Genomic DNA, 27,500 nt, shown 5'->3' with positions numbered 1-27,500 from the left:
GTTCAAATATAGGCCAGCAATTCCCAAATATTAGAGTCCAGAAGGTCTAGTTAGAGAGTTTTCCCAAACTGGTCTCTGATGTCTGGGAACTGCTGGTCTGTATCTGAACCTAAACGTCAATATGAGATGCTCAAGAATCTCAAAATGCTGGTCTCAACCCAGGTAGTAGAGCCCAGGTGGTGTTGGTCCAGAAGGCCTAGTTAGAGAGTGTTCTCGAACATTAGAGGACCTGTGACAGTATGACTGGAGACCAGCATTTCAAGATTTTTGTAGTTTCACGTTGACCAGTGGAGATAGTTTTAATTCAAATATAGGCCAGCAATTCCCAAATATTAGAGTCCAGAAGGTCTAGTTAGAGAGTTTTCCCAAACTGGTTTCTAATGTCTGGGAACTGCTGGTTTGTATCTGAACCTAAACGTCAATATGAGATGTCCAAGAATCTCAAAATGCTGGTCTCAACCCAGGCAGTAGAGCCCAGGTGGTGTTGGTCCAGAAGGCCTAGTTCGAGAGTCTTCCCAAACATTAGAGGACCAAAGATAAGGAATCCTGAGTTAAGACCAGCATTTCGGGATTCTTGGAGTCTCATGTTCACCTATGGGAGTGGTTTTGGTTCAGATACAGGCCAGAAATTCCCAAACATTACAGCCCAGGTGGCATTGGTCCAGAACTAGTTTGAGAGTCTTCCCAAACATCAGAGGACCAAAGGTTAGAGGTCTTGAGTTGAGATCAGGATTTAGATATTTTTGGGAGTCTCGTGTTGACCTTTTGGGTGGTTTTGGTTGGGATATTCAAATGGTATTAGGCTAGAAGACCTAGACCACAGGCCTTATGGCTATATGAATCCATTCTGTCTAATATACATCCCAAGTCAGAGAAGATGTTCTGTGTGTGATTCAGTGGAAACTTGGCAGGTTTCCCTTATTTGCCCTAGCACAGCAGTAAACACTCAGGCTGATATTGCATTCGATTGCTATGGCGGGATGCTCTTATCTCGACGCACGTTGCCTCATCTAAATTTTAATATTTGCATTTGTATTTGTTTGTATGAAGCCCCCAATGTCACAGTGGGTTAAACCGCTGAGCTGAACTTGCTGATCAAAAGGTTGCAGGTTAAAATCCAGGGAGCGGGGTGAGCTCCCGCTGTTAGCCCCAGCTTCTCCCAACCTATTTATTTATTTATTTATTTTGGGTACTTTTACCCCGCTCTTCTCAACCCCCTAAGGGGGACTCAGGGTGACTTCCAACCGGCATACGTTGATGCCTATAATTCACACAATAAAATACATAGTAACAATAATTATAACAAAACATTACATTAATACAATAAAAATACAATAAAAAGCCAGCCTGGTGGCTATCATTTTGCCAAGTCTGTAATTAATAAATTCATTCCACTTATCATAGTCCGTTTCCAAAGCTTTAGTCGTCATTGTCCATTGTCAGTCTCCCAGATTACCCAAAGGCCTGGTCCCATATCCATGTTTTTAGTTTCCTTCTGAAAGAGAGGAGGGATGACGATGATCTAATTTCCTCGGGGAGTGAATTCCACAGGCGGGGGGCCACCACCGAGAAGGCCCTGTCCCTCATCCCCGCCAGTCTCATCTATGACAAGGGCGGGGCCGAGAGCAGGGTCCCTCCAGAAGATATTAAATTCCTAGGCGGGACGTAGAAGGAGATACGTTCGGACAGGTACGCTGGGCCGGTGCCGTATAGGGTTTTATAGGTCAAGACCAGCACTTTGAATTGTGCTTGGAACTGAATCGGCAGCCAATGGAGCTGACATAATAGAGGGGTGGTATGCTCTCTGTATGATACTCCAGTGTGAAGTCTAGCTGCCGCCCGCTGAACTAGTTGAAGTTTCCGAACAGTCTTCCAAGGCAACCCCACGTAGAGCGTGTTGCAGTAATCTATTCGGGATGTAACAAGAGCGTGGACCACTGTGGCCAGATCAGAACAGATGATACCTAGCAGTTCGAAACACGACTGGACTTAATGTCAGAGGAAAACCTTTTACCTACTACTTGTTTGTATGTGAATGGCCAATGGTCTGGGCATTACTAAGCAACAGCCGTGTCTGTAGGATACATGAGGGATGCTCTTTGTTGTGGAAGGGCCGGGCAGAAAAGGAATCACTTCTCCTCTTTGTTTCACAGGAGTTATTTGGAAGGCAGCCTTCTTGCCAGTGGGGCCCTTTTGGGAGCGGAAGAGCTGAACCGGTATTTCCCCGATCGGCGCATTGGCATCTTTGTGGCCACGTGGAACATGCAGGGCCAGAAGGTGAGGGAAGCGCCGTTCTGTGTCTTATCTATTATCCAGGCCTTGTGAGTTTGGGTCGGGAGTCTGGAATGAAACTCCCGAGTTTGCAGCTAGAAGAGCTGCGCAACGCCAGACGTGGAAAATATTCTGAATCCCACAGGGATGCAATCTGAATTGTCTGTGTAAGCGGACAGCCCAGCCACACGTACACATACATATTTTTACTTTTATTTATTATGGCTTAAAGAATGTACCTTTTCTGAGTTACGTACAGATTCGACATAAGAACAAACATACAGAACTTATCTTGATCTTGTTTGTAACTTGGAAACTGTATTTGTCACTGGGTGCGGGATTTTAGAGAGGCTTGGGGGTGGGCATAGCCAAACAAAGTGTCTGGGTGTTGCCGTGCAATTGGACAAAGCTTTCCTCTCTTCTCAGGAGCTGCCTGAGGTGCTGGACGACTTCCTTTTACCCTCAGAGCCTGACTACGCCCAGGACATGTATGTCATCGGGATCCAGGAAGGTTGTCCGGACAGGTATGGCGGAAGGGGGCGCTTCCAAGGGCTTTCGAGCCCCCGTTTGCTATGCATTGGTGTAGGTTTCCAATCAGCCTAAACTGTCCTGTCCTTTTGTGGAGAAGATCTCTTGGTTTCCAAGTCTCTTTCCTTGGATAGCTTTGCTTCTGGTGTTCGCAAGACATCCCCTTCCCCTTTATCAGTCTTCAGGAGCTCTTTAGTCATTGGATGGACAATTGGATTATCATCTATAAGCTATGACACTATGAAGAGGTCCTATTGCATTCTGTAGAGGTCCTATTGCATTCAGATACAGGCCAGCAATTCCCAAACATTACAGCCCAGGTAGCGTTGGTCCAGAAGGCCTAGTTTGAGAGTCTTCCCAAACATCAGAGAACCAAATATTAGAGGCCTGTGACAATAGTTACATCAACTATTTTCAGATGTATACTCCTCCCCATTCACATAGTGGTATATAATAATAATAATAATAATAATAATAATAATAATAATAATAATAGAGATTCCACTTGAATTTCCTGACTCCAAGGACTGACTCCAAGGAATCACTGCCTTGGAGTGTGGTGGAAGCTCCTTCCATGGAGGCTTTTTGACAGAGGCTGGATGGCTATCTGTCGGGGGTGCTTTGATTGTGCTTTTCCTGCATAATGGCGGAAAGAAGTGGGTAGGACTAGATGGCCCTTGGGCTTAGGATGCTGACTTAGGATGCTGTGAAAGGGCCAGAGAAGGGTGACTTTCCCCTTTGCATTGCCAGGCGCGAGTGGGAGATCCGCTTGCAGGAGACGTTGGGCCCCCATTACGTCCTGTTTTACGCAGCGGCCCACGGCGTGCTTTACCTGTCTGTCTTCCTAAGGAGAGACCTCATCTGGTTCTGCTCAGGTAGGCCTTGTTACCAACTGTCATGCGGGGACATGAGAGAAGCAACTATTTTTCTCATATGTATCCTTACAAAAGACCTAATCCCCACAGAAAGTAAGATCCAGTTCTGAGCTTCTCTTTCACAACTCTTCTTTTTCCTCTCTCTCCTCCCAGAGGTGGAATTTGCCACAGTGACGACTCGCATCGTGTCCCAAATCAAAACCAAAGGGGCCCTCGGCATTTGCTTCACTTTCTTCGGCACATCCTTCCTTTTCATCACATCCCATTTTACGTGTGAGTACTTCCCTGCCTGTGTATGGCAAGATCTTGGTAATCTTCCTCGTCTTCCTTGTATTTACCCCTAAAAGTTCCAGAAAGGGCATAACATTGCCCTGTGTGAAAAATATGATGAGTTGGGGGCCTGTATAGAAGCTGAAGATATCATTCTAAGAATATTGAGACCTGGGAAACTGCAAAATAAGCTGAAGAATTCATGGACTGTGATTAGAAAAGTTGCTGGTGAGAACTGCTGAAAACAGTGTGTTTACATTGGTGTAAAACAACATGTTTACATTACCAGAGAACTGCTGAAAACAACATGTTTACATTGGTGGGAAACAACATGTTTACATTACCAGAGAACTGCTGAAAACAATATGTTTACGTTGTAGGAAACAACATGTTTCCATTACCAGAGAACTGCTGAAAACAACATGTTTACATTACCAGAGAACTGCTGAAAACATGTTTACATTGGTGGAAAACAACATGTTTACATTACCAGAGACCATGACTCTTTTAAGTTAAGGAAGTCATTTAAGTTTAAAAAGCCTCTCTTCCCTTCCAGCTGGAGATGGCAAAGTGTATGAGAGGGTGCTGGATTACAACAAGACCATCCAGGCGCTCGCTCTGCCCAAAAACCTTCCCGACACCAACCCATATCGCTCCAGTTCAGGTGAGCGTCAATGTTTGTTTTCTAACAGATGTCAGTTATTATAGAAGGCTCCATCCCCAATCTCGTTCTCAATTGCGACGTCTGTTTGGCTTCGCAGGGGACGTCACGACCCGCTTCGACAACGTCTTCTGGTTCGGGGACTTCAACTTCCGCCTGAACGAGAACCGGGAGGCCGTGGAGCAGATCCTCAGCCAGGGCCCCAAAGCAGACCTGTCCAAGCTGCTGGAGCACGACCAGCTCCGGAAGGAAATGGACAAGGGTAAGGATAGGCATCTAGGATATTTTACGTCACTGGGTTAGAAGAGTAAACACACACAACACCCCTGCTAGGTAGGCATGTGAATTCCTCACGTCCCCCTCCAGATGAACAATGGGACCGACTGCCTCAAAAAACCAAGCAGTTAGTTCGAATCCAAAACACTGCAGAGTCTTTATTAGATTGAGCAGAGATTTTATAGCACAGCCTTTGAACTTGTATAGTAGCTCACCATTGTAATAAGTACACTTTGGAGGTTTATTCTTCAGTCATTGCTACATACAATTTACACGAGTTGTTCTGCTATCAGTATACAGAAATACTCACAGTCATAGCAAGTCACTCGCACAACGAAGATGGCGATGGATAACAGATGCAGAGGGATTGTGGCAAGGTCTCAGACATGGCAGCGAGCAAGCACGTGGTAAAGAGGAAGGGCACATTTAAGTCACTCCCATCTCTCTTGCCAGGAAATGACTCTGTTGTCCCTCTAGGATTACATCTCCACTCTCTTAACCCTTCAGTGGGTTGTACTGTGAACACATGTGCATTAGAATGGTATTTTTTTCCACACGCTGGAGATATTTGCAGTCCCCCAACCTGTCCTCAACTTTAAAGCAGTGTTTCTCAACCTTCCTAATACCGCAACCCCTTAATACAGGTCCTCGTGTTGTGGTAACCCCCACCATAACGTTATTTTCGTTGCTACTTCATAACTGTATTTTTTCTACTGTTTTGAATCGTAATGTAAATATCTGATATGCAGGATGTATTTTCATTCACTGGGCCAAATTTGGCAGAAATATCCGATACGCCCAAATTTGTATCCTGGTGGGGTTTGGAGGGGGTTGATTTTGTCATTTGGGAGTTGTAGTTGCTGGGATGTATAGTTCACCTACAATCAAAGAGCATTCTGAACTCCACCAGTGATGGATTCAAACCAAAATTGGCACACAGAACTCCAACAACCAACAGAAAATACTGGGAGGGTTTGGTGGGCATAGACCTTGAGTTTGGGAGTTGTAGTTCACCTACATCCAGAGAGCACTTTGGACTTAGGATCTGGACCAAACTTGGTGCGGATCCTCAATATCCCCAACTGTGAACACTGGTGGAGTTTGGGGGAAATAGACCTTGACATTTGGGAGTTGGAGTTGCTGGGATTTATAGTTCACCTACAATCAAATAACATTCTGAACTCCACCAATGATGGATTCAAACCAAAATTGGCACACAGAACTCCAACAGCCAACAGAAAATACTGGGAGGGTTTGGTGGGCATTGGCCTTGAGTTTGGGAGTTGTAGTTCACCTAATTCCAGAGAGCACTTTGGACTTAGGATCTGGACCAAACTTGGCGCAGATACTCAATATCCCCAATTGTGAACACTGGTGGAGTTTGGGGAAAATAGACCTTGACATTTGGGAGTTGTAGTTACTGGGATGTATAGTTCACCTACAATCAAAGAACTTTCTTAACTCCACCAATGAGAGAATTGGAATAAACTTCCCACCCAGAATCTCCAAAACCAACGGAAAATACTGTGTTTTCTGATGGTCTTTGGCAACCCCTCCCAGGGTCCCCAACCCCCAGGTTGAAAAACACTGTTTTCGAGTCACTGCTATCGCCAGTGCCCATCACGCCCTGCTGACCCCATCTTCTTTCTCCTTGTCTCTCCTCCCATTTCTATCTCTAGTCAAATGGCCGGCCCTGTCCACACATTTAGCATTTACATATATCTAAAGAACTATAGGAGCCCCTGTTGGCGCAGTGGGTTAAACCGCTGAGCTGCTAAACTTATTGACTGAAAGGTCGCAGGTTCAAATCCAGGGAGTGGCGTGAGCTTCCGCTGTCAGCCCCAGCTTCTGTCAACCTAGCAGTTCGAAAACATGCAAATGTAAGTAGATCAATAGGTACTGCTCCGGCGGGAAGGTAACGGCACTCCATGCAGTCATGCTGGCCACATGACCTTGGAGGTGTCTATGGACAACGCCGGCTCTTCGGCTTAGAAATGGAGGTGAGCACCAACCCCCAGAGTCGGACACGACTGAACTTAATGTCAGGGACAACCTGTACTTTAACTAATAATATAATCAAAATACATATAATAAAATATAATAAAAAAAGTATAATAATACATATAATACTTAATGTCAGGGGACAACCTTTACCTTTTAACATATTTTACTCAGTTCAAAACCTGCCGTAGAAATAAGCCAAAAGGACATTTGGAGGGTTTGGTGGCCGGGGAAAATACTGACCAACAACGCCTCTCTTCTTCCAAGGTTCCATCTTCAAGGGCTTCCAAGAGGCGCCCATCCGTTTCCGCCCTTCGTACAAGTTTGACGTCGGGATGGATTCCTACGACTCGACCTCCAAGCAGAGGACGCCCTCGTATACGGTGAGGAGATGCACAACAACGTTGGGGAACAGAGCGCTCACCTTCCTCCTCAGGTCCCTCTTACCTTCAGTCCAGGCATCCCCATGCTGCAGCAGAACTTTGCAGAAGCACATGGAGTACTTGCAAAGCCTAAACGAGCATCTGTCTTCCAGGGCATGTTGGATTGCCATTGAGTTTAGAACAGGAATGGGCAAACTTGGGCCTTCTCTCCAGGTGTTTTGGACTTCAACTCCCACCATTCCTAACAGCCTCAGGCCCTTTCCTTCCCCCCCTCAGCCGCTTAAGCACCTGGAGGGCCCAAATTGGCCCATGCCTGCTCTAGAGACTATCTCAGACTTGTCTCCTGTGCTATGTTAATAATATAGTATAATGTATATACATATAATATTTATAATGTTATAATGTAATGCAATATAATACTATATTTATTATTTATTTATTCATTTGCTACATTTTTATACTGCCCCTCTCAGCCCGCAGGCGACTTGAGGCGGTTCTCAAGGCAACAATTCAATGCCAACAATATCATAAAAACATTTAAAAGCATTTACATATCAATTAAGACCATAACACATTAATAAAAGCAAATCATTTCGTCTCCAAGATAAAAACGTAATCCGATTATTCCATATCCCTATGCCCGTTACAATGCCTTTTCAAATGCCTGCTCGAACAGCCAAGTTTTGACTTTTTTTTCAGATAGTCAAAAGGGAAGGAGCTGGTCTAATATTGATCTAATACTGAGGAAGGATGCTTGCCATAGATGCAGGCGAAACATCAGGAGAGAATGCTTCTAGAACATGGCCACATAACCCGAAAAACCGACAACATCCCAACAACATTATGTATCAAAATTTGAAAATTGTTCCTGGCTTGAAAGTGTTCTTCTTGTGTTGTCGAAGGCTTCCATGGCCAGAATCATTGGGTTGCTATGAGTTTTCCGGCCTGTGTGGCCGTATTCCAGAAGCATTCTCTCCTGACGTTTCACTGCATTTATGGCAATCAACCTCAGAGGTTGTGAGGTCTGTTGGAAAGTAGACAAGGAAGGTTTATCTATCTGTGGATTGATGTCCAGGGTGGGAGAAATAACTCGTTGGAGGCAGGCCTTAGGCCTGTTGTGTTTGTGCGAGACGGTGTCCCTCTTCTCTTGAGCTTGTTATTGACCGTAATTAAGTGACAGGCAGGTGTGAATGTTGCCATTGGCCACCTTGATTAGCACTAAATGGCCTTGCAGCTTCAAAGCCTGGCTGATTGTTGCCAGGGGGAATCTATTGTTGGGAGGTGCTACCTGGCCATGACTAATTCTTGTCTGGAATTCCTCTGTGTTTTGAGTGTTAGTCTTTGTTTACTGTCCTGATTTTAGAGGTTTTTTTAATACCGGGAGCCATATTGTTTTCATTTTCATGGTTTCCTCCTTTCTGTTGATGTTGTCCACGTTCTTCTTGTGGATTTCAGTGGCTCCTCTGTGTAGCCTGACATGGTGGTTGTGAGAGTGGTCCAGCATTCCTGTATTCTCAAATAATATGCTGTGTCCAGGTTGGTTCATCAAGTGCTCCGCGATGGCTGCCTTCTCTGGTTGAATTAGTCAATATATGTTCCTTGATTTGTGATTGGGCAATGCTGCTGCATTTGGTGGCTGCTGTGTAGACCGGAGAGCAACCTGTATGGAACATGGCTCAGAAAACTCACAGCAACTCAGTGATTCCGGCCACGAAAGCCTTCAACCACACATCTCCTTCTGCCTCTCCAGGACCGCGTCATCCACCGAAGCCGCCACAAGGACGACATCCATGCCGTGAAGTACTCCTCCTGCCTTGGCATCAAGACCTCCGACCACCGTCCTGTCTATGGGCTGTTTCGGGTCAGAATCAGGCCTGGAAGAGACAAGTTAGTATTCCTGTTTAAGGGGTCGCAGGATCTAGGCCCCTAGTTTCCATTGTGGAGCACAGGCCTCACAGGGGGGCAGTGTGATTCTGAAGGGGGGGCATGCACATTCCACACTAATGGAGAGAGTAAGGAACACTGGGATATCCGTGTTGGAGGAAAAACTGAACATTTAGGGTGAAATTATCCCCATATGAAAGCCTTCACTTGGGTGGTGGGCAGGATGGTGTTTACAGTGCTCGCAATAACCTGCAATGTCATTGTAGGGAGGGCCATTGGTGTCTCCTGAGACGTGGGAGCTATAGCTGTTTGTGGAGGCAGGAGATTAACTGTGTAAGTGGACACCCCAGCCACATACGCACATACATATTTATACTTTTATTATGTGTATAGAAGATAATAATATATTCAGAGCGGCATTTTCAAGATGCATTTCAAGTTGCAACTGTGGGATCAAAGGAAAGCATATCATATAGAGCCAATGGTAATACATATATATGTGTGTGTATGTGTTATTATATATATATAAGCTTTGGATAGCATAGGGAAGGGTTATAAATGTGTGTGTATATACACACACACACACACACATATATATATATATTCATATATACAAACTTTGGATAGCATAGGAAAGGGTTATGAATGTGTGTATATATTAGGGTTATGGATGTGTTATGGATGTGTGTATATATAAAATAAGTTTTGTATAGCATAGGAAAGAGTTATTGATGTGTGTATGTGTATACATACACACACACACACATATATAATAAGCTTTGGATAGGACAGGGAAGGGTTATGGATGTGTGTATGTATATTTATACACACACACATATATATGAAAGCTTTGGATAGCATAGGAAAGGGTTATGGGTGTGTGTATGTGTATATATACTACACACATACACACATATATAAAATAAGCATAGGGAAGGGTTATGGATATGTGTATGTATGTTTATACACACACATACATATATATGAAAGCTTTGGATAGCCTAGGGAAGGGTTATGGGTGTGTGTATGTGTATATATACTACACACATACACACACATATATAAAATAAGCATAGGGAAGAGTTATGGATGTGTGTGTGTATATATGTGCACACACACACACACATATATATATGAAATCTTTGGATAGCATAGGGAAGGGTTATGGATGTGTGTGTGTATATATGTGCACACACACACACACATATATATATATGAAATCTTTGGATAGCATAGGGAAGGGTTACCACCCCTACAGTTATTCCTTTGCTGTCTATACCCCTGTTCAAAAGATTATGCAGGGAAAGTACCATCAAAGCACCCCCAACAGATAGCCATCCAGCCTCTGTTTAAGAGTCTCCAGAGACCAGACTCTGAGGCAGTGAGTTCCACTGTTGGAACCGTTCAGTCTGTCATAGTTTTACCTTTCTCCCTGCGAACATGGAGTTCCTATGGCCACCTTATTGCTCTCCTGCCTTTTGCAGCATCCCGTTGGCCGCGGGGCTGTTTGACCGCGAACTCTACCTGATCGGCATCAAGAGGCGCATCACAAGGGAGCTCCAGAAGAAGCAGGCCTTAAAGAACCAGAAAACTAGTGCGGTTTGTTCTGTTTCCTGACGTTTGGAGGGCGAAAAAGAAGAGGACTTGTTTTGAGGCCGACCTTAGAAGACAGGCCTCAGCGACCAGGTTTGACCCCAAAGCCAGGTTTGTCAAGGAGCAACACATTCCTTAAAATGTTTGCTTTGGGGAGGAAAGAAAAAACTGTTCTGTCTCCTTAAGGAAATCCAACAACTTGAATCGGGCACACTCCAGTATCGTTTTGGGGAGGAAAAGGGTGACCCTTTTGCTCGGACTTGTTTTGAGTCCTTTTCCCCGGTTGCACCGATCTGTTCCTCCCTAAAGTTTACTCTTTAAATCCTAATCACCAACGGAAACCGCCGCCTTTCAAATCCCTGTGTTTTTCAAACGCCCTGCGCAGGCTTTCCATCCCCTTTCCCCAGAATTTGGCGCGAATTATTATTTATTTATGTACAGTATTTATATACTGCCTTTCTCACTCCTGGGGGGACCCAAAGCGGTCCGAAGAAACGTCACCAAAGCCAGTAATAAACTCCCTATTATTTTGCAAGATGCTTAATTGGGTATTGCTTTAATTTTATGCCTTCGGGCAGGTCGTACGCTTCGCAAAATGGAATAGGAAAGGGTTAAGGGAGAGGTAGTGGGTGGGGGAATGCAAATTCCACACCAATGGAGAGGGAAAGGAACCCTGGGATGCCTGTGGTGGAGGAAACATATAAAATTTAGGATGAAATTGACACCGTATGAAAACCTTCACTTGGGTGGTGGGCAGGATGGCGTTGGTGGAAGACATTGGCAGGGCTCATGGTGGTCTCTATAACCTGCAATGTCATTGGAGGGAGGATCTTGTCTGGGTAAGTGGACACTCCAGCCACACACACATACATATTTTCACATTTATTATGTGTATGAAATACTACTATTATTATTATGTTTATGCTTTTGCTCTCCACAAGGAGACTTACCCTTTTACTTGCCCATTTCTCAATTGTGAGTGCTTTCGGGACCAGTCAGAAGCCAAAAAACCCCAAAGTATAGCCTTTTTGTAAATATTATAGAATTCTAGAGTTGGAAGAGACCTCGTGGGCCATCCAGTCCAACCCAATTCTGCCAAGGAGGAAAATCGCGTTCAAAGCACCCCCAACAGATAGCCATCCAGCTTCTGTTTAAAAGCCTCCATAGAGGGAGTGTAAGACTGTAGGTATTATATAGCAATATTAAATAATCACTCACAAGCCGGTTTTGCTTTGAAATGAATATATTGCTTGTGTCTCTGCAGCAAAGAAAGACACTGCTGACTTTTCCCACCACCACTTCCTTTTATACACCTTTCCTGCCCATCTCCACCCTCTTCTCAGTTTCCTTATTAGAGCTTGTTGCTTCACAAGTTCCAATACAAGGTTTCCAGCACCCTCTTTTGCTGGCTTCAAAATGTCACAGAGAGAAAAGGCAGCCAGGATGATTCAGTCAGGATGTCACGGAGGGAATCTGTGATGTCTTCATACCGTCAGAAATTGACTTCTGACAGGGAGCCTTCATCACACTCTGAGGCAGAGAGTTCCACTGCTGAACAGCTCTCACAGTCATGTTCAGATGGAGTCTCCTTTCCTGTAGTTTGAAGCCATTGCTCTGCATCCTAGTCTCCAGGGTAGCAAAAAGCAAGCTTGCTCCCTCCTCCCTATGACTTCCTCTCACATATTTATCCATGTCTCCTCTCAGTCTTCTCTTCTTCAGGCTAAACATGCCAACTCTTTAAGTCGTTCCTCATAGGGCTTGTTCTCCAGGCCCTTGATCATTTTAGTAGCCTTCCTCTGGACACATATATTGTCAAGCAGGCCCGTAGTGCCAGGATTTTGATTCGGGGGGAGCTGAGTTTGATACCGGGGGGGGGGGGGGTTGAGTCTGAGTGAAAGAGCGTCTACCCTAGGAAACCTTTTGTATCGTTACCCCAATACCTCCATGCATATGGGATATATTGAGCATGGTGATCAGATCATGATATGAATAAACATAACAGTTTAAATAATGTACCAGTAAGGCCTTCTCGTGGACCACCATGAGAATTTCGGGGGGGGGGGGGCTGGAGCCCCTCAAACACCCCCCCCCCCCCCCCCCGGGCTCCTAAACGCGGGGCTTCGTTACGAGCCCAAATGACCCACCGGAGGCCCAAAACATCACTGCTGAACACATGGCCTCTCAATTCTTTTATTTGTATCCACTGATATCGCGCAAGTACGTGCCATTCAAGACAAACCCAGAGGCCTGTCCACACAACAACGGCGGAGGCTCACCCTCCGCAACAGCTTTCCCAATCAAAGCGGTCCACTTTCCGACTGCCGAGTGTCACTCCATGTCATGCTTCCAGATGCCCAAGGAGCCTCCTTTTCCAAGTGCTCCAAAGCCCAGAGTAAGAACCGTGTCCCCAGGCCAACTCCTCAGCAGGAGAGCCACGCAACGTGTCCCGTCTCTTTAACGGAAAAGGCGGTAGGTCCTGGGCAACCGCCCGTCTTTGCTGGTGAGGGCCGCCTGGATGTGTTCGTACGCCGGCAGCTCCGAGAGGTCGCCCAGTGCGGCCACGGCCGGCTTCTGCCGCAGCATCTTGGTCGCCACCCTCCGCACGTCGTCCGCCTTCACTTTGCCTGTGGAAGAAGGAAAGAAAGGAGCGTCATGAGAGTTGTTGGGGTTCAGCCTGCGTGTGAACCTGAACCTGATTCTCTGATTGCTGAACCTGATTCTCTGATTGTATTTCCTGACGCTACTGAACAGGCTACTGAACATGTATTTTTCCCTGATGGTATTGAAAATGTTGATTCTGAGGTCAGTGGCTCGGAAAGTGAAACTACACATCCTGATGAGAATGTTTTAGAACCAAGCGGTGATAGCTCTCCAGAGGAGATGACACCTGGCTTCCTTAATGAGGATAGAAAAGGACAGATTTGGAAAAACAGGAGTGAATCGCAGAGTCTGCAAAGGTCAAGCAGATTAAGGGAAAAGGAAACACAGGCTTCAAAGCCTGGAGGCATGTCACGAAACAGTTTCTTCAGTTTTAAGTGCCTCTCCCCGGGCTGTCTCGTTAGATCAGGCATCGTTTAGAATGAGGCATTAACTTGGCAGATTTCCCGTTTCCCGTGGCCTACATCCCAAGAGGCTTCTAGTGCTCCAAGTACGGTTAGTGAAATGCTAACAGGTTCCAGGTTTTTTAGTGTTGCTTTTGGAATTTTGATCTAGTTCATAGATATTCCTGACTGCTGAATTTTACTGCGGCTTTTTGACTTTGCATTTCCCTCTATTTTGTAACCATTTTTCATCAATAAAAATGGATTGTTTTTTCTCACAGTCAAGTGTGGTGGATGGTTATCTTATGGTCTCGTTTCCTGATCTGGGTTGCAACAAGAGTCACCCAACACATGTCCGTCTCTCTTCAAGAGACAGAGCCGAAATGCTGCTGCCACCGAGTCCCTGAACGGCCTAAACCACTTAAGACAAGAGCCGGTTCGCGGTCCCTCCAATTGTTGGGGGGACAGATGGATGGACGGGACTATAGTTTGAAAAAAGCATGATGCAAAGGAAAAAATAGGTGCAGTGCGAAGGGAAGGAATGGCAGCACAAACGGAAGGAATGGGGCGGTTTTGTGTGGGGCCAGGAAATTAAGCCATGCCTTAGAACTGTCATGTGTATATTTGAAATCTGGGAGAGGGTTGCCATGGAAATGGGAGCAGTACAGAGAAGGGGCCAGGGTGAGGCCTGAGGGAAATAAACTGTCAGTTGGAACTTTGTTGCATTTGTTACTGCATGTGTTTGAATTGATGGAAGGAATGGGGCAGTTTTGTGTGGGGCCAGGAAATTAAGCCATGCCTTAGAACTGTCATGTGTATATCTGAAATCTGGGAGAGGGTTGCCATGGAAATGGGAGCAATACAGATAAGGGGCCAGGGTGAGGCGTGAGGGAAATAAACTGTCAGTTGGAACTTTGTTGCGTTTATTACTGCATGCTTTTGAATTAAAGCCTTCCAACTTTGTTTATGAGGTAATTGCTTTGCCAGAAAGCTACAGATCTGGACAGGAATGGCATCATTCCCACATGATCTCTCTGATGGAGCTCCCGGTGGCACAGTGAGTTAAACCCCTGTGCTGGCAGGACTGAAGACCGACAGGTCGCAGGTTCGGATCCGGGGAGAGGCAGATGAGCTCTCTCTATCAGCTCCAGCTCCTCATGCGGGGACATGAGAGAAGCCTCCCACAAGGATGGTAAAAACATCAAATCATCCAGGCGTCCCCTGGGCAACATGCTTGCAGACGGCCAATCTCTCACACCAGAAACGACTTGCTCCTGACACGCCAAAAAAAAAAAAATCTCTCTGATCATCTGGAGAGGCCCTGCTCGCGCTCCCACCTCTGTCGCAGGTGCGACTGGTGGGGACGAGGGAGAGGGCCTTCTCGGTGGTGGCCCCTCGTCTCTGGAATTCACTCCCTAAGGACATTAGGCATGCCCCAACTTTGGCAGTCTTTAGGAGGAGTCTGAAAACATGGTTATTCCAACGTGCCTTCCCAGAATAAGAAATTCCCAGCAATCTGTCCTTAAATGCACTTTATTAATGACCTAGGATTGTTTTTGCACGCCCATCACTTCCCGAAAATTCACCCTAATCATATTTTACCTGCCATGTCCAGCATATTTTAACATTTTAGTTATTACATTTGGCCCAGCCATATGTTTTTTGAATGTCGTCGTGCTATTGTTAATGTTTATTGTTTATTTGGTGTTGTGAGTTTTATTTACTGCTTGTGCTTTGTTATTGCTGTGTTGTGGGCTCGGCCTCATGTAAGCCGCACCAAGTCCTATGGGGAGATGGTAGCGGGGTACAAATAAAGTTTTATTATTGTTATTATTATTATTGGGGGGCAGATAAATGCCCTTGCTGGGCCGTATGTGTCCCGCAGACCATGGCTTGAGGGCCCCTGCTCTCAGGGCAGCCTCATCACCCAAAGGATTGCCTCACCGATCAGAAGGCAGAGCTCGTGGGGCAGTTTCCGTCCTCCGGTGGCCAGGACCTGCCTCCCGACATCCTCGAAGATCACTGGCCGCGACTCCAGGTTCATCATCAGCATGGACTGCAGCTGAGTCTTGGCTCGTTCTAGTTCGACCTGGAAAAAGAGGAGGAGAAGGAGACGACATGATAATGCTGCGAGGATAACGTCTTTCCAAAACCAGGAGCAATAAAGAGCTTTGGCGTACCTCTCCCACGGTTCCCGCCATGAGAGTAAATTCCCGGGTGATGATTTCCACCATTTCTCTAACCTACAAAGGAAAGAAACAAAAATGGATGAACGAATGGAATACGAACAGTGTTAAAAGTCAACACTTCAAACTGATTAAAAATACTATTTGTAGCTAAAATCCAAAAATAGTCCAAATGAATCAGTTGGGAGAAAGCTTCCTTTGCAGAATGGCACGTAACCCATCTTCCTTGGAATTGGCAGTGAAGTCAGAGTTTCAGAGAAGGACCCACCTGCCTGGGATCTGCACTAGAATGGATGCAAAGCAGGCCTGTGTCCTCATAGCTGTGATGGTACGACGTTGCATTATACATCCAGTGATGCCTGGAAAAATAGTGAAAAGAAAGGAAGGTTAATCCCAATGGCCACTAATTGATTATTATTATATGGTCTTATATTGTAAGCTATTTTGGGTCCAGATAGGGAGAAAAGTGGAATATAATTATATTATTATTTGAAACACAACAAGATGGGTCCACAGCAGACACTCTGCTGGCTGTTGAATTGGATCACAAGTTGGACCCTTCCCAAGTGTCTAGGACTGTTTGATGTATTGGTGAATAATGCATGCAGATCCCAATAAGGTGGCCTTCTGCAGCTGGCAGATGGTAATCTTGTCCCAGTGCCAATTATGTTTAAGTGTAGGCCAAGGTATTGAGGCACTGCACCCAGTGTGCCAATCACCACTGGGACAACCTTGACTGGCTTGTGCCAGAGTCTTTGCAGTTCGATATTTAAATCCTTATTTATTATTATTATTATTATTATTATTATTTGAAACACAACAAGATGAGTCTACAGCAGACACTCTGCTGGCTGTTGAAATGGGTTATTATTATTATTAAATTATTATTATTATTATTATTACTGTTATATGTATTTTATTATTATAGTTATTCTGCTTAGTATTATATTATTATTATAGTTATTATTAGTAATAGTGGAGCCCCTGGTGGCGCAGTGGGTTAAACCCCTGTGCCGGCAGGACTGAAGGTCGACATAATAATAATAAATTATTATTATTATTTTACTGTTATATTTATTATTTTATTATTATAGTTATTCCGCTTATTATTATTATTATATTATTATTATTATAGTTATTAGTAGTAATAGTATATTATAGTTATAGTATCATAGTTTGATTGAGATCCAAAGTCGCAGGTTTGGATCCGGGGAGAGGTGGATGAGCTCCCTCTATCAGCTCCAGCTCCTCATGCGGGGACATGAGAGAAGCCACCCACAAGGATGACAAAAACATCAAATAATCCGGGCGTGCCCTGGGCATCGTCCTTGCAGACTGCCAATTCTCTCACACCAGAAGCGACTTGCAGTTTCTCAAGTTGCTCCTGACACGACAAAAAATATTATTATTATTATTATTTGAAACACAACAAGATGAGCCACAGCAGACACTCTGCTGGCTGTTGAATTGGATTATTATTATTATTATTATTATTATTATTATTATTATTATTATTTTAGTGTTATATTTATTATTTTTCTATTATAGTTATTCCGCTTAGTATTATATTGTTATTATAGTTATTAGTAGTAATAGTATATTATAGTTATAGTATCATAGTTTGATTGAGACCCAAAGCGGCTCAGCCAATCCCTCTTCCAGACCAGTGAGCTTCTTCCAGGGATCATGCAGCCTTAATGCACAACTCACCGGTTCAGCACATTGAGGTACAACCGGGTGAACATGCCTTTGCCGGGACCCCCGGCGGAGAAGGAGCCCCCTCCGCCCATCATCATGTTCAGGACCGCGAAGGGGATGAAGTCTTCCTCCTGGATCAGAAGCGCAAAGGAAAAGGTGAATGGCGTAATGGCGCAAAGGGACGCAAGAGGGGGCTCCGGGAGGGTGGGCTCCTTACCAGGAAGGAACAGCTCTCCAGCCCAATCATGACGTGGGTCAACTCCGGGATCGGGGTGGGACCCAAACTCACGTCCGACATGTCCTTCTCCAGCTGCAGAAAGTCAGAATACAAGGAATCAGATGCCATAGAGGGATGTAGAACCAGAAGGGACTCCTTGAGGCCATCCAGCCCACCCTTTTGATGCAGGAGGAACCATCAAATCCCTCCCAACAGATAACCACCCACAAAGGAGACTCAGTAGGTTGAATCTTTGGAGATATACAGGGTTGGGATCCTAAAGGCCATGCGGCCCAACCCTTGTGATGCTGGAGCAACCATCAAATCCCTCCCATCAGATCCTTGTGATGCTGGAGCAACCATCAAATCCCTCCCATCCACAAAGGGGCCTCTGTATGTTGAATCCCTCAGAAATAGATAGGATTGGAAGGGTCCCCTTGAGGTTATGCTGCCCAACCCTTTTGGTGCAAAAGCAACCACCAAAGCCCTCCTGACAGACAGATGGCCACCCAGACTCTCCAAAGGAGATTCCACAGGTTGAAAACATATATGGAAGTATATAGAATTGGAAGGGACCCTAAAGGCTATCCAGTCCAACCCTTGTGATGCAGAAGCATCATCAAAGCCCTCTTGACAGATGGCCATCCAGACTCTGCTAAAAAAAACTTTCTAAGGAGGAGATTCCACAGGTTGAATCCATATATGGAGGTGTACAGAACAGGAAGGGACCCTAAAGGTCATGCAGTCCATCCCTTTTGCTGCAAGAGCGACCACGACAGACAGATGTCCACCCAGACTCTCCAAAGAAGGAGACACCACAGGTTAAGTTCCACTGTTTACCTTCCGGTGATGAATTACTGATCTTCCATGCAAGACACAGAGATGCCGAGGCCCTTCCTTACCTTGAGGATGCCTCCTGTGTATTGTGACACGGAGCGGTCCACGTCGGGGGCCTTTCCTCCGCCCCAAACGGGCTCCACACCCAGCAGGTGCTTCCTGGCGCATTCCACTAGCTGCTCGTGTTCGATGCCCACTCCAGCCAGCACCATCCTGTCCGGCGTGTAGTAGTTCCTCAGGTAAGAATGGAGGACTTTCCGGTCCATGCGGTCAATGTTCTCCGGGAGGCAGAACCTGTTCAGGCCCACCGTGTTTTCCCGGTAAGCCGCCTGCGGAAGAGAACGTGTGATCATCCGGGCATTCTTTCGTATCGAGGGAAGACACGTTATGGGAGGAAAAGCTAACCCCAGATCACTGGATTGTCCGAGTTAAAACAAGTTAATAAGGCTCCCACTGGACATCAGTGGAATTTCCAGGCCCGAACAAGCTCTCACGAAGTAAGGTGGGAATGGGGTTTGGGACACTTACCGCGTGGATCATCTCCGTGAGCAGTGGCTCTGGGTCGGGCCTCATGTTCAGGTCTTCCAGCTCAAAGCGGACTGCCATGCGGCTCATTTCGATCTCCTCATCTGCCCCAAAAGGGGAAAACACAAGGATTAAGTCAGGTTCCTGAACCATTTTCTAAATCTTTTAAACAGAAGCTGGATGGCCATCTGTCGGGAGGGATGGATGGTGCTTACCCTGCATCGTGGCAGAAGGGGGGACTGGACTGGAAGCCCTCTAAATGTCCCAACTCTAGGATTCTATAGCTCTATTTCTCCATGAACCTGATAATGTCTATGAGGCTGGATGGCCATCTGTCGGGAGGGCTTGGATGGTGCTTTCCCTGTATTGTGGCAGAAGGAGGCTGGACTGGGTGTACCTTGGGGGTCCCTTCTGACTCTAGGATCCTATAAAGCCCTCAATGAAGGTCCAGGAAGGAAAGGGCGGCCTCACCTGAGAGTCTGGGCTGCAGCACCACGTCGGCCAGCAGACTGACCACAGTGTCCAGGCCCCGCGTTTCGGCCGAAACCGCATACATGGTGGTGTCCCTGGGGAAAAAAGCGGGGGATTTTGGGAGTTACAGTTCGCTCACATCCGCAGAGCACCATGAATCCAACCAACGTTGGATCAGGATTTTGGGAGTTATAGTTCGCCGACATCCACAGAGCGCCATGAACCCAATTGACAGTGTATCTGGATTTTGGGAGTTATAGTTCGCCCATATGCACAGAGATCTGTGAATCCAACTGATGTTGGATCAGGATTTTGGGAGTTATAGTTTGCCAACATCCATGGAGCGCCTTGAACCCAATGAACTGTGTATCTGGATTTTGGGAATTATAGTTCGCCCATATGCACAGAAATCTGTGAATCCAACCGACTTTGGATCAGGATTTTGGGAGTTATAGTTCGCCAACATCCACGGAGTGCCTTGAACCCAATTAACGGTGTATCTCGATTTGGGGAGTTATAGTTCGCCCATATGCAGAGAGATCTGTGAATCCAACCAACGTTGGATCAGGATTTTGGGAGTTACAGTTCGCACACATCCACAGAGTGCAGTGAACCCAACTGACAGTAGATCTGGGTTTTGGGTGTTATAGTTTGCCCACATCCACAGAGCACGCTGAATCCACCTCAACAGTGGATCTGGATTTTGGGATTTATAGTTCGCCCGCATCCATAGAGCAGTGCAAACCCAGCCAACAGTGGATCTGGATTTTAAGAGTTCTAGTTCGCCCACATCCACAAGCACTGTCAATCTACCTCAACAGTGGACCTGGATATTGGGAGTTATAGTTTGCCCACATCCACAGAGCACTGTGAACACAACCGATTATGAATCTGGGCCAAACTTGGCACACAGGCCCGCCATGACGAACTTTGATTACTGGCGGGGTTTGAAGGGGATTAGCCTTGACTTTTGGGAGTTTTCGTTTGTGCACTGTGACTCCCAATAACCACAGACCTGGACCAAATTTGGCACACAGAAACCCACCATAACCAACTTTAACTGCTGGTACAGTTTGGGGGCAATGTCAGAGGATGATGGGAGTTGCAGTCCACCCACATCCTTAGGCATTTTCTAAAGGGACCTTTCGTTGTAACCGAAAGGAGACGACAACTCTTTCTTGTAAAATGAGTCACAATAACGCTCCGTACCTGGAGGCCTGACAGTCACAGATGCCGCCGTGTTTCTCCAAAGTGAGGAGGATCTCATCCTTGCTGCCAAATTGAGCAGTAGACTAAGGAGAAAGGGAGGAAAAGCAGGATGGACTTCTACATACGTGGGAGACAGGGGAACCCTGAATAATAATAATAATAATAATAATAATAATAATAATAATAATACGAAATCCAGCATATAGATCTCGTTTGCTGTGACATACTGTGCTTTTGTGTCAACAATAATAATAATAATAATAGTAATAATAATAATAGCAGTTCATGACAGTTCGGTTCTGTGGCATTGAAAATTTCTGCCTTTTCTGCAGTTGTTTTTGCTTCTAGTTGCTCTACAGGCCCATGCCCTGGTTGCTCAGCAGTGGGTCCTGTAACCCACTTGTGCCCAGGAGAAGCACTTGCCGTGGTCCTTATTATCCATTATTTGCCAATACATCACACAGTCCTAGACACTTGGGAAGCGTCCGATATGGGATCCACTGCAATCCCACGTTCCCACGTGGACTCATTTTGCTGTGGACTCATCTTGTTGTGTTTCAAATAATAATAATAATAATAATAATAATAATACTTTATTTGTACCCCGCTACCATCTCCCCAAGGGACTCGGTGCGGCTTACATGAGGCCAAGCCCGCAGTACATCAATAAAACGAAGGCATGAACAAAATAATCAATACAAAACAGTAAAATAAATATCAAAACAAAAGTAAACAATAACAATGAACAATAACATACAAGCATTTAAAAACCAGGGAGCTTTGAGATGGTTGAACAGAAGCTCTTCGAAGCTCTAGGTGCTCTTACTGCCTATTACAGGGAAAACCAGCTGATCCCTAATCCATCTAAAACACAGACATGTGCCTTTCATCTCAAGAACAGAGAAGCATCCTGAGCTCTGAGGATGACCTGGGAAGGAATCCCACTGGAGCATTGCAGCGCACCCAAGTACCTGGGAGTCACTCTTGACTGTGCTCTGACCTACAAGAAGCACTGCCTGAACATCAAGCAAAAAGTGGGTGCTAGAAACAATATCATACAAAAGCTGACCGGCACAACCTGGGGATCACAACCAGATACAGTGAAGACATCTGCCCTTGCTGCTGAGTATGCATGCCCAGTGTGGAACACATCTCACCACGCTAAAACAGTGGATGTGGCTCTTCATGAGACATGCCGCATTATCACGGGGTGTCTGCGCCCTACACCACTGGAGAAATTACACTGCTTAGCCGGTATTGCACCACCTGACATCCGCCGGGTAGTAGCAGCCAATAGTGAAAGGACCAAGGCAGAGACATCTCCAGCTCATCCCCTGTTTGGGTATCAGCCAGCACGTCAACGACTTAAATCAAGAAATAGTTTTCTTAGATCTACAGAGACACTCGCTGGAACACCTCAGCAAGCGAGAGTTCAAAAGTGGCAGGCTCAAACCCAGCACCTCAATCCGTGGGTGATACCAGATGAGAGACTCCCCCCTGGGCACACAGAAGACTGGGCGACTTGGAAGGCGCTGAACAGACTGCGCTCTGGCACCACGAGATGCAGAGCCAACCTCAAGAAATGGGGCCACAAAGTGGAATCCACGACATGCGAGTGTGGAGAAGAGCCAACCACTGACCACCTGCTGCAATGCACCCTGAGCCCTGCCACATGCACCATGGAGGACCTTCTTGCAGAAACACCAGAGGCACTCCAAGGGGTCAGATACTGGTCAAAGGACATTTAATCAGCTACCAAGTTTGCAAAATTTGTGGGTTTTTTTATCTGTTTGTTTGTTTTGTTCTGTTAGAAATGTAATACAATGTTCTGGTTGCGGATGACACGATAAATAAATATTTGAAAATCTATGGTCAGGCCAAATGTAATAATTTAAAATTTTAAAAATAATAAATAATAATGCTGGACATGAATAAGGTAGGGTATAACTAGGATAGGGTTTTCAAAGAAAGATGAGGGCGCGCAGGTGATCCTAAATCAATGTTAAAGTGCATTTGAGGACATATTGCTAAGAGTTTTCCTTATTCTGGGAAAGCACACTGGAACAACCACATCTTCAAGCAATTCCTAAAGACTGCCAGCGTTGGGGCATGTCTGATGTCCTAGGGAAGTGAGTTTCAGAGTCGGGGGGCCACCACCGAAAAGGCCCTCTCTCTCATCCCCACCAACTGTGCCTGCGACGGAAGTGGGCACACAAGCAGGGCCTCTCCAGATCATCGAAGATTTGAACACAGAAATGTCAAGAATTTTGCATATTATTGCAAGCGAAAATATATCAATATATATATTTTTAAAGATCCAAGCTTCTAGTCCTTAACAGCAGCAGACGCAAGTACACAAAACACAAAGTACCTTTCCCCCCGGCTCTACTTACAGAAAAAGCCAGCTTTTCCAGAAAGTGGGAAATCCCACCAAGGTACTTGGCTTCATATCGCGATCCCGAATTGATGAGGACTGCAGGTTGAAAAGAGAGGGGAGGAAACGTCAATCCATGCTTTTCCAGGCAATGGAATCCAACGGTGCCTTTCAACCCGCCACGGTTTTGGACCCAGCCAAGATAAGGGGGTTAAAGAAAGGATACACGTGACACAATGGCGATCCTGATTTCCCAACCCCTTGGGCAACCGCATACAGGAAAGAGACCGGTTTCGAAAGACTTACTCCCGACGGTGCAAAACTGTCCAAACTTGTTTTGCGACGCAATGCGAAGCCCGTTCTCCAAAGTGGTGACTTTGGTCTCGAACCCTTCCTGGCCGTCTAGGGTCGCAAATACCGGCTTCGGGGATCCGGGGAGAGGAGCCGTCAAGGGGACGTTGGGGTAGGCGCCACCAATGCCTCCGCCGCCACTGTATTTCCGGCAGGCCATCAGCCCAAGCCTAAGGCACAAAGGGATTTGATTATCCTAGAATCTCTGCATCGAACAACTGCTTCAGACGCATTCCACACTCTATGGAATAGTAATATAATTATATATACATATATATGTGTGTATTATATAACAATAATGATATTAATGCTATGGAATAATAATACAATAATTTCTTACTGTATAAAGTATTGTATGTAATAATATTAATGCTATGGAACTATATATATATATTGATGATATTAATGCTATGGAATAATAATTTAATAATTTGATTGTTACTGTACAATATATTGTATGTAATAATATTAATGCTATGGAATAGTAATATAATTATATATATATACACACACACACACACATATGTATTATATAATAATAATGACATTAATGCTATGGAATAATAATACAATAATTTGATTGTTACTGTATAATGTAGTATTGTATGTAATAATATTAATGCTATGGATATATATATATATATTTATAGAATAATAATATAATAATTTGACTGTTGCTGTATTATATATTGTATATAATAATATTAATATAGTATATCAATATAATATTCAGAAATAATATTGATATATTATTATAATGCTATGGAATTATAAATATATATAATATTAATGCTATAGAATAATAATATAATAATTTGACGGTTGCTGTATTATATATTGTATATAATAATATTAATATAGTATTATATCAATATACTATTCAGAAATAATATTGATATATTATTATAATGCTATGGAATTATATCTATATATATAATGATATTAATGCTATAGAATAATAATATAATAATTTGACTTGCTGTTGATAATATTGATATATTATTATAACAACAAGAAAAACAATAGTACATAATATTGATATATAATATGTTACACTATATAAAACTAATAATGCTATTAATATAATTATATAACTACAATATATGAGGCGTAATTGAAATAATAATTCTACAAAACAATAATGTTTATTAATAAATTTATTATTAATAAATAAAATAAATAATGCTCTGTAATAATAATGTAGTAATAATAATAATATAATAAGCTTGTACATAATATAGATATATAATATGTTACACTGTATAAAATTAATAATGCTATTAATATAATTAATACAATATATGAGAAGTAATTAAAATAATAATTCCACAAAACAATAATAATGCTCTGTAATAATAATAATAATAATAATATATGAAGTGGAATTAAAATAATAATTCTATAAAATAATAATAATTTTCTGTAATAATAATAATAATATATACACAGACTGGACCACAGCAATGCATGGCAAGGGACGGCTAGTAATATATAATAATAATAATATATAATAATAATGCTGTGCAATGATAATGTAATATAGTATTATAATAATAATATAAGCTTGATCTTTTTTCTCTCTCTCTAATAAGGTGCATCTACACTGCAGAATTAACGCAGTTTGATCCCGCTTTAGGCCTCTCAGTGACCTTTTCGCCGAGCCCCATCCGCTCCGCCGCACCATGTTCGCCGCCATCTTGGATCTGCCCGCCAATCAGCGGGAACAAGTTAAGCCAGCCAATCAGCACCTGCCTCTCCTGAGCCGACCAATCAAAACATCTCCTGAGCTGTATCGTCAGTGTTGCTAGACTCCTCCTCTATGCGGCGCCAATTGGTGGAGCAGCAGCCAATCAGCTCCTGCCTCTCCTGAGCCGACCAATCAAAACCTCTCCTGAGCTAAATCGTTAGCTTTTTAGACTCCTCCTCCATGTGGCGCTGATTGGTGGAGCCATTGTATGACGTAGGAAATAGGGGTGGAGCCAAGATGTTTACTTTTCTCCCGGAAGAGGAAGCGCTCAGTCCGGCTGAGGCGGTGCTGAGGCCGGACGCAAACAAGGTGGCCTGTGTGTCGCTTTCTGAGGCTCCATGGCTTTCTCTGCAGGCATGGAGCCACTTTGGGGGGATTCCTCTGGTAAGGCCGTGCCTCTGGGCATGTGCAGAGTGCTTTCCCCCTTTGAACAGGGAAAGGCCCTTTGCTAGAGAGAGATACATGGAGGAGAAGGGGTGCTCTGAAATATCATTTAGTAACATCAAATCATAAATAATGAAGCATTATTTAAATAGAGTTAATAATAGTAAATAAATAAGTAATAATAAATATATTAACAATAAATAAAGTGATTGATTATTGTAAGTTTTCCTGGCTGTCTGGCCATGTTCCAGAAGCATTCTCTCCTGACGTTTTGCTCACATCTATGGCAGAGTTGGATGAGCGCAGGTTGGATAAGCGAGACTCTACTATGTGTGTGTGTGTATATATATATATGTATATGTATGTCTTTGGAATAATATCGAGAGTCTGAGAAAGAACCCTGTCTGTTAAAGCAAGTGTGGATGTTGCAGTTAGCAAGCTTGAATAGCATTGAGTAGCCATGAAGTTTGCAAAGTCAAGCCGTGAGGGTCTCTATATAGAAACCGTTCTCCTTTCCTCCTTTTAGCTGCATCTCCCAGGGAGGAGTCCAATCCCTTTTCCTTCAAGGAGTTCGTCCGGAGCAAGAAACAGAACCCGGAACCCGCTCAGAGCCTTTCCCTCGAACCCGAAGCCAGCTCCAAGGTAAAATATTATATAGAATGTATTGTTGAAGGCTTTCATGGCCAGAATCACTGGGTTGTTGTAGGTTTTTTCAGGCTATATGGCCATGGTCTAGAGCCATTCTCTCCTGACATTTCGCCTGCATCTATGGCAAGCATCCTCAGAGGTAGTGAGGTGACTCGAAAAAACCTACAACAACCCATTATATAGAATATTTATTTATTTACTGTATTATTACTATTATTATTATTATTATTATCTATATATATATATATAAATGCTCTGTGCGTAATGAGTACCTTAAAAATAAAAGAACCAGTGAACGAAATCACACCAAATTTGGCAACAAAACGTCTCACAACACAAGGAGTGACCATCACTCAAAAAATTATGATTTTGTCATTTGGGAATTGTCGTTTCTGGGATTTATAGTTCACCTACAATCAAAGAGCATTCTGAACTCCACCAACGATGGAATTGAACCAAACTTGGCACACAGAACTCCCATGACCAACAGAAAATACTGGTGGGCATTGACCTTGAGTTTGGGAGTTGTAGTTCATCTACATCCATAGAGCACTGTGGACTCAAACAATGATGGATCTGGACCAAACTTGGCATGGATATTCCATATGCCCAAATATGAACACAGATGGAGTTTGGGGGAAATAGACCTTGACATTTGGGAGTTGTAGTCACTGGGATTCACAGTTCACCTACAATCAAACAACATGATGAACCCCACGAATGACAGAATCGGGGCAAACTTCCCACACAGAACCCCCATGACCAAGAGGAAATACTCAAGGCCATCCAGTCCAACTCCCTTCATTAGGGCAAGAAAATGTAATCAAAGCCCTCCTGACAAAGAGCCATCCAGCCATAGCTATAGATAGATAGATATGATTCACACACAGAGAGATATAATATCATAGATTTGAAAGGGACCCCTGAAGAAGGACAATGATATTATTATTATTATTATTATTATTATTTGCTTTATTTCTATACCACATTTTTCAGCCCAATCAGGCGACTCAATGCGGTTTACACAATACAGGTTATCATGATATGATACATGATATGTTGCATGTTCC

At 44.2% G+C, this 27,500-nt stretch overlaps 3 protein-coding genes across 3 annotated transcripts in view; 2 read left to right on the top strand and 1 right to left on the bottom strand.

The window, feature by feature from the left end:
- Positions 1 to 11,277, top strand: part of INPP5E (inositol polyphosphate-5-phosphatase E) — a 12,237-nt gene extending 960 nt beyond the window's left edge. Inside the window, exons 2-10 of the mRNA XM_067471815.1 lie at positions 2,154 to 2,277; positions 2,698 to 2,795; positions 3,550 to 3,674; positions 3,828 to 3,947; positions 4,501 to 4,608; positions 4,706 to 4,867; positions 7,150 to 7,265; positions 9,016 to 9,152; positions 10,634 to 11,277. Coding sequence (XP_067327916.1) covers positions 2,154 to 2,277; positions 2,698 to 2,795; positions 3,550 to 3,674; positions 3,828 to 3,947; positions 4,501 to 4,608; positions 4,706 to 4,867; positions 7,150 to 7,265; positions 9,016 to 9,152; positions 10,634 to 10,766 — 1,123 coding nt within the window. The 3' untranslated portion in view covers positions 10,767 to 11,277. The remainder of the gene's footprint in view (positions 1 to 2,153; positions 2,278 to 2,697; positions 2,796 to 3,549; positions 3,675 to 3,827; positions 3,948 to 4,500; positions 4,609 to 4,705; positions 4,868 to 7,149; positions 7,266 to 9,015; positions 9,153 to 10,633) is intronic.
- A 1,639-nt stretch (positions 11,278 to 12,916) lies between these two features.
- PMPCA (peptidase, mitochondrial processing subunit alpha) lies at positions 12,917 to 25,380 on the bottom strand. Its single transcript, XM_067471814.1, has 13 exons — positions 25,301 to 25,380; positions 23,607 to 23,821; positions 23,320 to 23,399; positions 20,927 to 21,009; positions 19,718 to 19,812; positions 19,250 to 19,350; positions 18,787 to 19,050; positions 17,885 to 17,977; positions 17,680 to 17,798; positions 16,238 to 16,328; positions 15,964 to 16,026; positions 15,728 to 15,872; positions 12,917 to 13,366 (listed from the first exon to the last, which is right to left on the bottom strand). Exons 1-13 carry the CDS (start codon positions 25,345 to 25,347, stop codon positions 13,197 to 13,199), a joined length of 1,566 nt encoding a protein of 521 aa, XP_067327915.1. The 5' UTR covers positions 25,348 to 25,380; the 3' UTR covers positions 12,917 to 13,196.
- Positions 25,381 to 25,657: 277 nt separating this feature from the next.
- The window catches only part of ENTR1 (endosome associated trafficking regulator 1), an 8,653-nt gene continuing 6,810 nt past the window's right edge, over positions 25,658 to 27,500 (top strand). Inside the window, exons 1-2 of the mRNA XM_060757764.2 lie at positions 25,658 to 25,782; positions 26,309 to 26,424. Of these exons, the coding sequence (XP_060613747.2) occupies positions 25,737 to 25,782; positions 26,309 to 26,424 (162 nt within the window). The 5' untranslated portion in view covers positions 25,658 to 25,736. The remainder of the gene's footprint in view (positions 25,783 to 26,308; positions 26,425 to 27,500) is intronic.

Source organism: Anolis sagrei, chromosome 11 (assembly GCF_037176765.1).
Source record: "Anolis sagrei isolate rAnoSag1 chromosome 11, rAnoSag1.mat, whole genome shotgun sequence".
In the NCBI taxonomy this organism is placed as follows: Eukaryota; Metazoa; Chordata; class Lepidosauria; order Squamata; family Dactyloidae; genus Anolis; species Anolis sagrei.
The sequence above is the reverse complement of the archived record's forward strand: the minus strand, read 5'-3'. Positions and strand labels throughout refer to the sequence as shown.

Coding starts and splice junctions, on each gene's coding strand:
- PMPCA (XM_067471814.1), bottom strand. CDS start 25,347: ATGGCGGCGAACATGGTGCGGCGGAGCGGATGGGGCTCGGCGAAAAG. Junction 23,400..23,606: donor ACAGTTTTGCACCGTCGGGA/GTAAGTCTTTCG, acceptor TTCAACCTGCAG/TCCTCATCAATTCGGGATCG. Junction 16,027..16,237: donor CTAGTGCAGATCCCAGGCAG/GTGGGTCCTTCT, acceptor TTTCCTTTGTAG/GTTAGAGAAATGGTGGAAAT.